The following is a 14,743-nucleotide window of genomic DNA, read 5'->3' as shown; positions in this document are numbered from 1 at the left end:
TGAGCGAGGAAACTAAAGCTAGAAAAGATTAAGTGATTTGCCTAAAGTAACACTGGTATAAATGAGAGTGCATGGTGTGAATTCAGAGTCTGCTCCAAAGTCTTCACTCTTCACTTCTATGCTATAGCACCTATCCATATCGTGTTGTTTTATCTTATTCTTGCAAAAACACTATGAGGCAGGTACCATTATTATTCCCAATTGACAATGAAGAAACTTCACATTGGGGAGGTTACATAACCTTTCTTGAGGTCACACTTCATTAGTAACTCTAATAGGGCTCTGCCTGATTCTAAAGATTTTGCTCTTTCTACTGCCCCTGGATCGATTGTAGGCAGTCCATTAAAACTCGATAAATACTCACTTAACTTATGAGTCCTTAGAGAGTAGTTTTTATTTAGCCTCATGAATTTATAAGAGTCCATGGAATGTTTCCATTGGAATTGGAGCATATGTCAAGAAAGAGCCCAGCAGCTACTTCATGAGGCCAAAAGAAGCTTCATGGACATCTCCATTTGTTTCCACACAAGGTTATTCGAGGCAATTATGCAATTTCTATTTGTAGCAGTTCAGGTAATTCCAGAACTAGTTCCATAATTAAGGCAAGGACCATGTCCAATCCATCCCTGTATCTGTCCCAACAACTATCACATGATAAGTACTCAATAAGCATTTATTGATGGTAGGAGGGAATCTATGAATGTTATGGAGACCATTCGTTCCCAGGATTTCACCTTGAAGGACCTTTTACCACATTTTCCCCTCACAGAGCCCGTCTCCTCTTAATAAATGTGTATTTGATAAGTAATAACTTATCTCCCCATTGTTAAAATTAAATGCATACAGAATTCCACTAGACCTTCCAATAAAAAATAGGTACTCAATACTAAAACTGGATTGATAAAATGATCCAGCCAGCAGTAAAGAAAAGTGGCATTTAAGTTAACTTCTGCGACCACAGTTCATGGGTGACTGATTTCTGTCGCAGCTTACCTTACAACCTCTGATATCCCTAGTCCAGGACCCCCCAAGTCGGGAATCCTTGAGAGCCAAGGGATCAACCTGGAGAGTCCTTGAGATGTGTGATCCAAGCAAAAACAGAAATGTCAAATTTACTTTCAGCGCAAGTTCGACTGCAGCTCTTTCTTGGCAAACGGAAATCCTTCCAAAGAGCAGAAAGGCAGGGCAGATGCCTGCAGATAGAAACCGTATTGAATAAAGCAGATTGCTTCTGAACTTTGAGTACCACATTCCCCGAACATTGCTCTGAGTGAGGGGCTTTTTGGTGTGCAGGAACAAACCAAAGTGAGAACACTTGACCCCCCACAGAAGTGTTCATCGTCTTGAGACTCTACGCTTGAAAGAACCCATCGTGTGCCTCCTGGCAATCTCAGTCTCAATATATGGAACGTCTTTGTGTTTAGAACTTGCAGCGCTTTCTTGCTTGCTTGCTGCCTTAGGAAATTAGCAGACAGGAGAGCCCCTGCTCAGCGGGAGGCTGACCCGCTCACCTTCAGTGCTCCTGGCAGGGTTATGGCTTATGCTGAAACATGGGCTGGGAGCAAATGATGAGCCTGCAGACACACTCCATTTTATGAACTCTAAACACCATTCTTCTTGTAGTTGCTATGACCTTATTTGAATTGAAAATGGCTTTTTAACGGATTTCTTCTACACCATAATGAAAAGGGCTCCTGTTGCCAGCCTCAAAGGAAAAGAATGGAGTCCTTTGCTTTGATTTGACTGCATCGCTTTTCGCTAAACAAACACAGAAATAAACTAAACAACCTGCCCGGCATGGGGAGGAGATGAAATAGCTTTCGTGTATTCCTGAGGACTGGGACTGTGTCCCTTTGAAAACCAGCAAGCGAGGGTAACGAGGAAGGTTGGTCAGTGTCCTGCGCAGTACGCCTGGTGTGACAAGCAGCTCTCGTGTCCTTCTCCTGCAGCTTCCAGAACGTGTCCGCCTTCATGGCTGTGCCGAGTCGCGTTAGAAAACAGCCCCGGACCTTACATTTGAATAGCACCCTCGTCGATATCATCACTTTGTGTGGGGGTGTGTCTACCTCTGAGGGCTAGTATTCCTAATTTTACAATTAGGGAAAATGGGGACACAGAAGGTTTGCACAATTTGTGCAAGATTATAGACAAAACACATTTTATTATAGTCGGGACCAGAGCTGAAGTTTCTCTTCTAACACCAGTCCAGTTTGTTTTCTTGTTACTTGTTTGTTCATTAGTGTATTTTTAATAAATCCCTTTTCCCCTACTAGACTGCATGGACCAGGAGAGCAAGGGCTGTGTCTGTCTTCGAGCCCCACCGTGTTCTCAGCACACAGAATAATATGTAGCTCGTGAGAGGTGCTTTGTAAATATTTGTTGAACAGACGTCTTTATCAAGCTACAAATGGGGTTTAAGCAGAGGATCCGGGACAGTCAAGGAGAAAGGGATTTCTTCCTTTCACTGCCACAGAGGGAAAAATTCTAACCAGCTGTGTTTAGTCGTGCCTTTAATTATTTTCTATTTTATACCTAACAACTGCAGTAATTTGGTTCTGAAGGTATATAGTGCAGATCATGGGAAGATGCGGAAAGGCTTCAGTCTCCTATTTAGGAAAGCTCAGGTCCTCTAAAATCTCTGGAGTTGTTTGTGAGGGCATTTGTTTCACAGATAATTCATATGACTTCATTCTTTCTCTGTGCTCAATTTTAGGGGAAAAAGATTTTTTCAAAAATGAGCTATTTTCATCAGGCATAAATCAGATATGCTGCTTCCTGAATAGAAACAGGTTTAGTAAAAAACTGATAAGCCTGGTATTTTAAGAAGTTATGATTTGTGAGATAACCTGAGGTTATTTTGAAGCCCCTTCCAGGGTTTAAACCTACAGATGCGAAGGCCCTGCCTTTTACCACCGTATGCTTTGGTGAATGAAATGCCAACCTTTTCGGCAAGGGCTTCTTTGTAGTTTGTCTTTCTCTTCCTTACATTTTTCAAGTGAAATTTCTAAGCCTTCAGAAATGTCCAGACTGACAGGAAATCACATTTTAAAATATGTCAGACTTGATTTTAATTAGTTGGTCCTGGGTGACTCAGTTGCTCAGGGAAAGAAGGACCTATGATCCTAATTTTAAACTTTGCTGATCAACAAAAATCCATTTCTCAGGAACGGCTGGGTCTGGGACAGACAGTAACAAGACTCTGATATTTTCATTTGTAATCTTTATCCATGAGGGCATCAGAGAGTTGTGCAAAAATTAACGAGCTGAACATGGAGGTTCTATTTCATTCAGTAAAAGAAACATGTCATTGTTTAAATGAAATACATTCAAGTAAAATTCACTGAAAGATGCAAGCATTTTATTATCATTCATTCGTTAACTGCAAAAAAACAGTTCAGAGAGGTTAGAGAAGTCGCATACCTTTGTGGTAAAAGTATTATGTATATACACACACACACTTGAATATGGCTTTAACATGGATTCCTAATAAATTTAAACCTAATTAAATGATAAATAATTATAATTAATAATTAAAACTAATACAAAATTGATAGTAAATAAAGAAATCTGATTAAGTTTAATTCTGATAAACTTTATTCTTATGAAGATAATGGTCACTACTATCATTATTATTACACAGACTCTCCTGACTCTCTTTGTATAATGCAGGGAAAGCCATTTTGCAAATTGACTGGTCAAGTTAATTAAAAAAAAAAAAGACATCCCTTTCATTTAACAAAATAGCAGTGAATTCACAAACTAAAATCTTTGGCAGTAGCCATAGTGAGAAAAACTGGGCAGTCTTTTCACGAATTATGTTACTGCATACATCTCTATTCTAAAAGTAATGGAGGGGCACCTGGGTGGCTCAGTCGGTTGAGGTTGAGCATCCGACTCTTGATTTTGTCTCAGGTCATGATCTCATGGGTTGTGGGTGGAGCCTCCAGGTAGGTTCCATGCTCAGTGGGGAGTCTGCTTCTCTCCTTCCCCCCTCCCTCTGCCCCTCCGCATGATCTCTCTCTATCTCAAATAAATAAATCTTTAAAAAAATGTTTTTTTGTTTTTTTTGTTTTTTAAAATTTTTTTATTGTTATGTTAATCCCCATACATCACATCATTAGTTTTAGATGTAGGGTTCCATGATTCATTGTTTGTGCGTAACACCCAGTGCTCCATGCAGAACGTGCCCTCCTCAATACCCATCACCAGGCTAACCCATCCTCCCATCCCCCTCCCCTCTAGAACCCTCAGTTTGTTTTGTTTTAAATAAAATCTGTTTATTTACTCAGTAAATATTTATTGGATACTTAGTCCATGCCAGGCACTGTGCTAAGCACTGGGGATACAACAGTGGGAAAACAGACAGTCGTTGTCCTCAAAGTGATTGCAGTCCAGCTGGGGAGACAGATATTGATCACGCATATAAATATAATGACAATTCTCACTGGTGTTTTGAAGCGGTGACATTTAAATTAGCACCTGAAAGATGAGTGAGTTGGCTAAGGGAAGGGGCATAAAAGATAAGACATTCTGGCTAAAAAACAAGCAAACAACATTTACAAAGTTCCCTGAGCAAATAGGCTGGTCAAGGTGACCAAGACTGAGGATGTGGCTAGAATTCAGTGAGGGGAAGAGTGACCAGAGATGGAACTAGAGAAGCCACGGGGGGCCATTGTTCAAGGCCCCAAAGGCCAGTGAAGGATTTTTACCTTTGTGCTAAGAGCACAGAGAAGTGATTGAAGCATCCCAAGTAGAAGACAGACATGAATTAGTAAGTCAAGGTCAGCACACTGAGGGTTACTGAACTCAGCACTTTCAACTCCTAAGTCTTTTCCTTTAAATCTTTTCCAAACCAGTTCTCAAAGCCAGCACATCAGAAGACCTCTGGCTCCTCTGTCTTTCCCCTCCAGTTGTTCTTGGGAGGGAGGTTTTCTGATTCCTGCAGATGTGCCCGTTTCTCTCCTAAGAAGCCTGCCTTCTGTTTGAAGATGCCTTTCTGCAGGAGAGCTCCACGGGCCAGAGAAGGGCTTTGAGGCTTCATGTACCAGGTTTCGGCTGTGCACTTGCTTGCGCTCTCGCCGTCTTCATTTATTTAGCAGCTCTGGTGGGAGAAGCATGTGGGAGGCTTGCCACAACTGTGTGCCTGCAAACAAAGCCCTTCCAAGAACATTTCCCTGACAGCCTCATCACCAGTCTGGCCCTCGTTCTTTCTGTCTTTGATTGGATTTGTGAAACTTGGAAAGACATCCCACAGGCTCGTTTTTACATCACAACTGTATTATGGCTGGATGTTGCTCTCAGAATTTCCTGCTACCTTCCTTCTTAGAGACTCTGGAGACCAGAGCAGGGCATTACAAGGCTGTACTCAGAGGATGTTCAATACAGTCCCACTTAGAGAGAGCTGGACATTTATCTTAGCATTTTATACACACTACTTTAAGCCTTGTTATTGTGCCCATTTTCTAGATGGTGAAACTGAGGCTCAGAGTGTTAACTAACTTGCTTACAATAAATACTGGTGCTGAGACTTGAGTAGAAACAGCTTGGCGCCAGATTTGACACTAGTGCTATGATTTTATTTAAATTTTTATTTATCTTGAAGTGATTCTCCTGGTTGTCAGGGTGGTTTGTGAGTAAACAGTCTAAATCTAACTATAAATCTAGCATCTCATTAAAAAGAGATTAAGAAAAAGGGTGGCATTTATAAGAAAACCTTGCAGTGTTTGTATAGTCACATCGTTCTGTACCATAAATAAATACTAAAATATGAATACACAGATTCAAAGGAAATTTAAGAATCTCTTCAGAATATATAACTTCACTATGAAATATTTTCCTTCATAATATTAGTGAATGTTATTCAAATTTCCACTAGCAACTTTTTGGCTGTATGGTGGAAGTAATATGAATGAATGAATGAATGAATGAATGTTAAGATCTCGTAACAGTCTGAGTACAACCTGAGAATTTTCTTTTTTTTTTTTTAATTTATTTATTGACACAGAGAGAGAGACAGCTAGAGAGGGAACACAAGCAGGGGGAGTGGGAGAGGGAGAAGCAGGCTTCCCGCTGAGCAGGGAGCCCGATGCGGGGCTCAATCCCAGGACCCTGGGATCATGACCTGAGCCCAAGGCAGACGCTTAACGACTGAGCCACCCAGGTGCCCCCAACCTGAGAATTTTCAAAGGGAGACAATGTGTTCTTTATTTATATGTGACAAGAATACAAGTTTCAGTGTCATTAGATGGCAGACTTTGTATGAAATTAATAGATTCTTTCTCACATGGGAAAATCAAAGAACTCTTCTTTAATTGGACAAAATTAATGACAAACATTTAAGTGCGTAGAGCAAAGCTCAGACTCCACAGGCTGTCAAAGGAGGCTCTTAACAATCTGGCCTAACACCTTCCTGTCCCTCCCTTGCAGGTGTGCAATACAGGGGTCCCCCTACTGTCCCCACACCTCCATGGCCCTTACTCTCTGGTCACCTTGTCTTTCCTAATCACGTCATCTTTCATGCCCATATGCTTCTTCCTAAACCACTTTATTTAGGTCTGATTGACATAAAAAGGGGTGCATATTAATGTATTCAAGTTGATGAGCTTAGGGATAAGTATATCCCCATGAAACCATTACCATCAAGGCCACAAATGTATCCATTACCTCCCAAAGTTTGCTTCTGCCCCTTTTATTGTTGTTATTATTTTTGTATGTGTGTGTAGTAAAGAACACTTAACATAGGACCTACCCTCGTAGCAAATCTTAGTATACAGTACAGGAGGAGGACGTTATGCTAAGTGAAATAAGCCAGGCAGAGAAAGACAAATAATGGATTGTCTCACTTACATATTAGAATGAAGTAGTCAAATTCATAGAAGCAGAGGATAGAATAGTAGTTGCTAGGAGCTGGGGAGAAAGAGGAGGAATAGGAAAGGTGAGGGTTAAATGGTACAAAGTTTTAGTTATGCAGGATAAGTAAATTCTGGAGATCTACTAGACAGCCCCTATGCTTTTGCATGTATTGTTCCCTTTTCTTGAAATGCTTTCCTTTGTTATCTAATGAGTTATGACCAAGTTCAGATGTCACCTGTTTTGTGACGTATTCCTTAAATTCCTCCTTAATTTCTCCTAAGTGACATAAATTACTTCATCTCACATGCTCCCATAGATTCCTGTGCCCATGACCATTGTACCATATTGTATTGTTACAGTTGGTTCACATCCATTCTGCTTGTTAGACTTTGTGACATCTGAGACCAAGATTTCTAGTTCAACATTTAAATTCAATAAATGTGTTGTTTTTCTTTTGGGTTTCAGGGATTGTGGTAGGTGCAGAGGACATATTGGTGACTGTGATATGATTTTTGTTCTTGGGAAAGTGTGCAGGCGCTGACGGAAATAGGCATGGAAATGGATCAAGTCAATGCTGTGTGCAATACACAGTCACAGAACTGTGCTTCCGGAGTATAAAGCATAAGGAAAAGAAAGGGTTCTTCACCCAGACTTGGATGGGAGGGATTGAGATAATGGCTGAGCCAAATCTTGGAGGGCAAGTAGGAATTAGCCAGACCAAGAAACGTACTGAAGAAGGAATGGTATTTCATAGAAAGGGAAGGCCTGAAAAAAATACTGAGGCATGAGACCACAGTGTGTGGTTAGGGCAAAATAACAAGCCTCTTGGTATTGCTGGAGAAGAAATTAGCATGTAGGAAGTAGTAACAAATGAGGCGGAAGAGGGATCTGTGTGGTAGATGGTGTGAGGGAGGTAGGGACAGAGTCTTCCACACTGCTGAAGAGCTGGGTGTATCTTGTAGGGGAGAGAAGACTCTCTGACTGTTTTTGTAGAGGAATAAAGCATTCAGATGAAAAAGAGATTGTCCTGACTGTAGTGTAGAAAAAGCAAAAAAGGAGTGTGTGGGCAAGGCTATGGCAACATTTCTCCAAGAGAGATGAAGAAGGTTTGAACTCCCAGGTGGCTCTGGGGAGGCGCAATCACAACAGCATCCTCCACAGGTGTGCAATATATCTTTGTTGAATGAATGAATGAATGAATGATTGAAAAAGCTAAAGCTTAACTAGCTTATACCATGGAAATTGTGACATTGAGACAATATTTTATTACCATCAGAATAGGGTTTTCAATTCACTCTATTTAACACTAAATGTAATCAAAACTTGGCAGTTAGTTATAAAGTTGCATTGTCAATATCAATATGGCACCCAAAGTGGCTAAGCTTGATTTTTGGGAGGGCAAATAAAAAATTTACTCTTCTTGTGTATAAAACACAGCTATATAAACAGCAGAAACACAGTCCATCTGTGGTGTATCATGGAGCAGGAGGGAGAGCAGAAAAAAAATATTCTTAAAGCCTCCATAGGGGGGCAGTAATGAAAATGGGTTAAGAAATGGCACTCTAAAAAATTATTGTAACTTCAGTAGCATCAGCTAGTTTTAATCCAGGATATTGACTCTTTTTGTTCAACATAATTCTACTTAAGACCATCTGAGTATTTGATTTTCAACCTGGCATTATTGCTTGCTTTGTCTTTGATATCATACTGACTTTAGGAAAATATATCTGAACAGAAAAATAGAAGTATTCCCACGACTCAGAGAAATGGCATTTTGAATGTAAAACTCATTTTTTACCTGAAGCCCACAAGCCATTCCAAAAGGATGTCTCATCGATCCTCAGAGCAATCTATTTTATAGGGAAACAGAGCAGAGCACTCTTAGGTTCTAACATCTCCCTATGGGGATGATAATTAGTTGCTCTAAATTCAGGCCCAGGAATTTTAATCTTAGAGTAGCAGAAGGCATCCGAGGAGCTGTTTTTGTGGTGGTCATGGTTCTAAGATGGGAATTGGTTGTTCTGGAACCTCCTGTGACCTAGTACCTCAAGGAATCTGGTGAACCAGCTACTCAGTTAAGGTCAATACAGAGTCAACACCGGCCTCAGTGTTATCCCCTCCATGCCACCTCCCACCTCCCACCCTTTCTTCCCAGGAGATGCCCAATTCTGATGCTTTGTCTGCAGAATGTCTGCCTTTTCTAAAATGCCAAGGTGCTACTGCATTCACAACACAGAGATATCATCTGCTCCAGCAAGTCCAGAAGAAAAAGTAATGACATTCGAGCCCGAGTGGCTACACACACATTGCCACTGCATCTGTCTTTCTAATGAACTTGAACACACTTGCATCTGTGCTGAGAGATCCAGATTTTTCACTGTAAGGTAGAATTATCTTCTGAAACTGGTGCCGAGAAGACCATATCTCTCCACCTGCCAGTCTATTCTCTGAAGGCATTGGGCCTTTTAGATCCATGTTATGCACTTTTAGAAGCAATTGGATCCTCCTCTATCTGGGTCTAATGGGAAAAATGTATATGCTGAAAAACATGGATCAGACTTTTTAAGGGATGACCCATCAGATTAATGTAGTCCAAGGCAGTTGAGCCAGTTTTGCCTAGATGGCTTGAGTTTGCTTAGACTAGATTTGCTTTCTGAGATCTGGAGAAATGCACATGTATTACATCCCACACTTTGGCTTCACAAACCAAAAGGGGCATGGTTTCCTTTTTGTGCTGATTATCATGATGATTACATGCTCCTGATTTTCCTTCTACTTCTGTGCCTACTTCTCTTTTTCTTTTCTTGAATCAAGTTTTCCAGCCAACCTTTACATGCTGCTGATCACATTTTCTCCTCTCCTTCTATAAAATCAGGTAACCTTATCTACTCTCATAGCTCTAACTATGCTATGTGATGGCTCTTGACAGCTCTGTGTCCTGAATATCAGATCTGTACTTACCTACCAACTGGGATCTCAATTCATGTGTCCCAAAGTCACTTCAAAATCAATGTCTCAGACCAAACTTAGCACATCCACTGGAAAGACTTCCCTCCTGTCTTTCCAAGATTAGAGAATGATGTCCACCTGCCAGAATACTGCTAGCAATCTAGGCATCCATCCATGGCCTCTTTCTCCCTCTCCATCTCCATCCCACCCACACTAAGCAAACATCATTTTATCTCTTCAGTTCCTTTCAATTATCTCTATGGCTGCTGGTGCAATGTAAGCTACCACTGTCTCTGGTCTGGATGACTTTGACAGCTCCCTAATTGTTACTCCTGCCCCTACTACAGTTCTGTCCCATTCATTGGCCTACACTGAAGGGAAGCCACTCTCTCCAAATCACAAATCTAAGCTTACGATTTCCCTAGTTAGTAGCTGACAGTTCTACATTTTGAAAGCCCTCTTGCATCTGGTTCTTATCTCTTATCTCTCCAACTTAAGGCTTCCTTAAATTTTATGATGTAACTACTCTGAGATTCCTACCCACCCACCACCTCATTCTGTCTTCCCCTTCTCCCCTCTCTCCGTCCCTCTCCATCTTACCCAAGCATTCAAAGTTCACATCGATTTCCTCACACTTTCATTGTTGTCGAACTGTCAGCTCTCAGGGCTGCTTGTTTATCCATTCCCCATGTAAACCTCCCTTCCTGACACTTGGAGTCAGAGTAGGTGTCACTTCTGTGTGCTTCAGAGGATACTGCACGGCCATATTAACATCACCTGTGTCTCCCTGACCACGTGCCCTGCTACTAGGCACACACCATACTGTCTTCCTGATCCTCAACATTCAGGGAGCAGGCTTCTGAAAAGTTTTCCCTGACTTCTCAGGCCAGACTCAGTGACTCGCCTTTATGCTTTCATGGTAATGAGTCATCTTTTTTTTTTTTTTTTTAAGATTTATTTGTTTATCTTAGAGAGAGAGTGAGCACAAGCAGGAGGGGCAGAGGGAGAGGGAGACAGAGAATCTCAAGAAGGCTTCACGCTCAGCGCAGAGCCCGACGTGGAGCTCGGTTTCATGACCCCGAGATCATGACCTGAGCTGAAACCCAGTCAGATGCCTAACTGACTGAGCCACGCAGGCTCCCCTGTAAGGAGTCATCTTTTATGATGAAAGTCAGGTTGTACTACTCTTCCCCGCAAGATTCCAAAGCCTCCCTGTTTCACTCAGAGTCACCCTCAAAGCTCTTAAAATGGCCTGCAGTGCCCTGCAGGCTCTGCCCTCTTGCTTCATCTTTTACTGCTCTCTCCTTCCTTTTTCCAAGTAGGCATGCTACACCCTTAGGGCCATGGTGGTAACTGAAATGCTTTCCCTAAATATTCACATGACTCACTCCCTTGTGTCCTTTAACTTTTGCACAAATGTCCCCTTATCAATGAGGCCTACTAACCCACCCTATTTTAGGTTGTCATCTACACCACCCCTCTCTACCTGCACACTCCTACTCCTTTTTTGTCCCCATTTTTATAGTGCTTATTCCTTCCTATCAAATGATATCATTTATTTATGATTATTATTTATGATTTTCCCTCTTCGTCCTGATTGTATTATGTTAAAACTTTTTCTTTATCCACTTGCCCACCACCAAATCATGCACTCTTTGGATGCAGGAGTTTTTGCTGTTGTATCTATTTACAGTACCTAGCACATTTCCTGAAAATAGCCGGCTCATAATAAATGTTCGTTAAGTACATGTATTCATCTCTGACCTCACCACCCCATAGCTTTGCAGGGTTGGCAATCACACCATGCCAAACTAGAATGTGAGTGCAAAAGTGTCGTTTTCTTAGTGGAAAAGCTGCCCTGTAAACTCACACATCTGAGATCTCCAAAGATGAAAAGTCCAATACGGACCACTACGGTGAACGTTTCTCCTGCAGAGTCCCTTCAGAGGTTAAAAATTTACCATTGTCCATTTGGCTTTTTTCTCTATTCTGTGTCTATAATTGGGGCATTTATTTTGGTACATTAGAAAACTAAAGGAGGGGCGCCTGGGTGGCTCAGTTGGTTAAGCGACTGCCTTCGGCTCAGGTCATGATCCTGGAGTCCCTGGATCGAGTCCCGCATCGAGCTCCCTGCTCGGCAAGGAGTCTGCTTCTCCCTCTGACCCTCTCCCCTCTCATGTACTCTCTGTCTCTCTCTCATTCTCTCTCTCAAATAAATAAATATATAAAATCTTTTTAAAAAAAAGAAAAGAAAAAAGAAAACTAAAGGAAACCCTGGGTAGCATAAACTTGAAAAATAGTATCTTGCCTTCTGTGACTTCTCTTTTTCTTTCCTTTCTCAGAGCTCTTCCTGCCATGATGCAGTGGGTTCGCACTCAGAAGCCGGGAGAGAGTGGCATCAATATTGTCACTGCTGATTTTGTGGAACTTGGTGATTTCATCAGCACTGTCATAAAGCTCAACTATGTCTTTGATGAGGGAGAAGCCAACACTTGATAGTACCATTTGGAGCATCCATGAGTAAGACAGAGAAGACTCATTGTATTAGGCATATTATCTATAAACACTCTGATCTTCCTATTCCACTGGGTCTCTGAGGGGATTAGACTGGTAGTGGGTGGGAAAAGGGGGAAACCATTTCTTCAGTGATTGTTATCATACTGCATTACTATAAATATTTCATTTCCCATTTGATGAGCAAAATCTGCTTCTAGTGTTAGGGATAAAAAAAGACCAGTGAATTTTGTTTTTCAGAATTAGTCTTTGCAACGTATAACTCATGAGTGTTTACGTGATTGCATTTCTGATTTCAACCTAGGGCTCCTACACTGATTCCTCTAACTGAACCTTTCCACTCCCTCTCTCGCTCGCTCTTTTTAATCAGATGCCGTATGGGACTCAAAACAATTGAATGCCCAACGTAATGTGTATTACATTGTTGTACTGAAATTTGTTTTTGTGAGACTTGGTATAATATAATATCCTCTAGTCATCTGCAATTGGTCGATCATTGCTAACTTTTGGTCATAGAAAATATGCATCAAGTCAGTTTCCCTGCATCAGTAATATTGGAGGACATAATCAGTAATTTTTGTGTTATATGAAAATAACAGTGTTTCACAGTATTTCTATTTAAGGCAGCTATAAATACAGTGTAAAAACTTTTTTGGAAGAACAATTAGTGCCAACTCTGTAGCGAAAGATGGGGGAGGGGGGAAGAGATGGATGCCATTTTAATTCAGGAATCTCTTAAATAATATTGCCCCGCAAATGCTCAGTAAATGAAAAATTATGACAAATGTGTTAAAATCGGGCAACTCTGAAAAAAACCCTTACAAAAATCTCCCCTAACAATTCTCTTGATTAAAAAAAAAAAAAAAAAAAAAAAGGTGAAAAGAAAGAAGAAATAAATAAAAGATTGTGCAAGCTTTCCTATGAAGTTGGGATCTACAAACATGTAATTCTAAATCCCAGATTTTGAGGAACATATTTTGAGAAGCTTCGATTCAAATTTTTACTTGAAGTTGAGGAAAGAGGAAAGATGGCAGAAAGAAATAGAGCAGTTTTTGAAACGATGTCCATAAAATCTCAAAGATCATGAAATGTCTTTAGGATATTCTTACATACACGTGATCTGGGCAGATGCACTGAAAATTAACACTGACCCATCATTTCTGGGTTCTGTCCTACCCCAGGATAGAGACTGGGGCAGAAGCAAAAGTTTTACAAAACATTTCAGTGTCCCAAGATTTGATAGTCCAGGTCTACGGGGAAGAAAAATGGTAGCAGGACTTTGAGCCTCACTTCCTCCGTGGTGTCTTTGTGATTTTTGACAACACTAAGATGATTTTTAAAAAGCACCATAACCCTCAGCTATGTGCCTCACAGGAATATTGTGAGGCACAACTAAAAATCTATAAATTGCTGAAATTCTTATAATTATGAATTATTTTATCTTCATGTTTAGAAATAATTGCACCTCAGTAGTCCCTTGGGAAAATGCGGTCCATGCAAAGTAGGGCCATAGAAAAATAAAAGCATGCCCTCAGTTTTTAATTAATTTAAACATAGAGCATGTGGTTTAATCTCTTAGACCTAGGCAAGGGGGTTGATTATGTCAAGATTGTGAATAATCAAGAGCTGGTTATAAGATTATAAATACTCATTGTCAAAACATAGTATTTATTAGCAGCTGCAGGGAAGCAAGAGAAATTGTTTATACTGAAGAGAATGTTTATGCAGAGTGTTTGGTCTGCTCAGTAGACCTGGTAGCGTGCATATACATGCAACAGTTCCACATTCCAGTTGTGCGTCTACGTCTCACTACACACAGTATGCCAACGTCTACCCATCCTGCCAGTGGACAGATACAAATGCATACAGACAGACACACAGACATGGGCAAACACAGCCACAGTTCTTCTTTTTAAGCAAAAACACTGATAATATTAAATAATTTAATTTTGAGACTGAAACCCTCAAGGTATGAAAAGAGTGATAAGACCTTTGAAAGTAGAGTGGCTGACCATATTCAAATATTTTTGTAAAAATATTCTAGCTTGGGACTTAATTATTTACAAATAGAGTTTTCTTTCCATCTTCCCTCCTCTTGCGGTTTATTGTCTTTTTAGCTCTTTCACCTGCTCTTAATGTGCAATTGAATATGAATCCTTTTTAAAGGACTATGGATTATTGAAATTTGCTTTGTGAGCAGATTTTCTCTCTGACAATTCATTATTCATCCCTCAGTAGGATCTTTAGCCAAGCACACTTGCAATGACACAAGGATTTAACTTATAAATATGACAGAAAACAAATCTTTCAACGTATTAATGAAGAATGAATAAAATATAGAGGTAACTATGTTGTATTTTCTTGAACTTAGATGCTTTCTTATAATGTTTGCTTAGAATTAGCTTTGTCATATTTGTCATTTGGGTGC

The 14,743-nt window shown here is 40.5% G+C and overlaps 1 protein-coding gene across 1 annotated transcript in view; it reads left to right on the top strand.

The window, feature by feature from the left end:
- Positions 1–13,186, top strand: part of PLCXD3 (phosphatidylinositol specific phospholipase C X domain containing 3) — a 157,508-nt gene extending 144,322 nt beyond the window's left edge. The window contains exon 3 of the mRNA XM_032415194.1: positions 12,144–13,186. Coding sequence (XP_032271085.1) covers positions 12,144–12,297 — 154 coding nt within the window. The 3' untranslated portion in view covers positions 12,298–13,186. The remainder of the gene's footprint in view (positions 1–12,143) is intronic.
- The last annotated feature ends 1,557 nt before the right edge of the window (positions 13,187–14,743 follow it).

This window comes from Phoca vitulina, unplaced genomic scaffold, assembly GCF_004348235.1.
Source record: "Phoca vitulina isolate PV1807 unplaced genomic scaffold, GSC_HSeal_1.0 scaffold17, whole genome shotgun sequence".
Taxonomy (NCBI): domain Eukaryota; kingdom Metazoa; phylum Chordata; class Mammalia; order Carnivora; family Phocidae; genus Phoca; species Phoca vitulina.
This window is presented reverse-complemented; position numbering and strand designations above follow the sequence as displayed.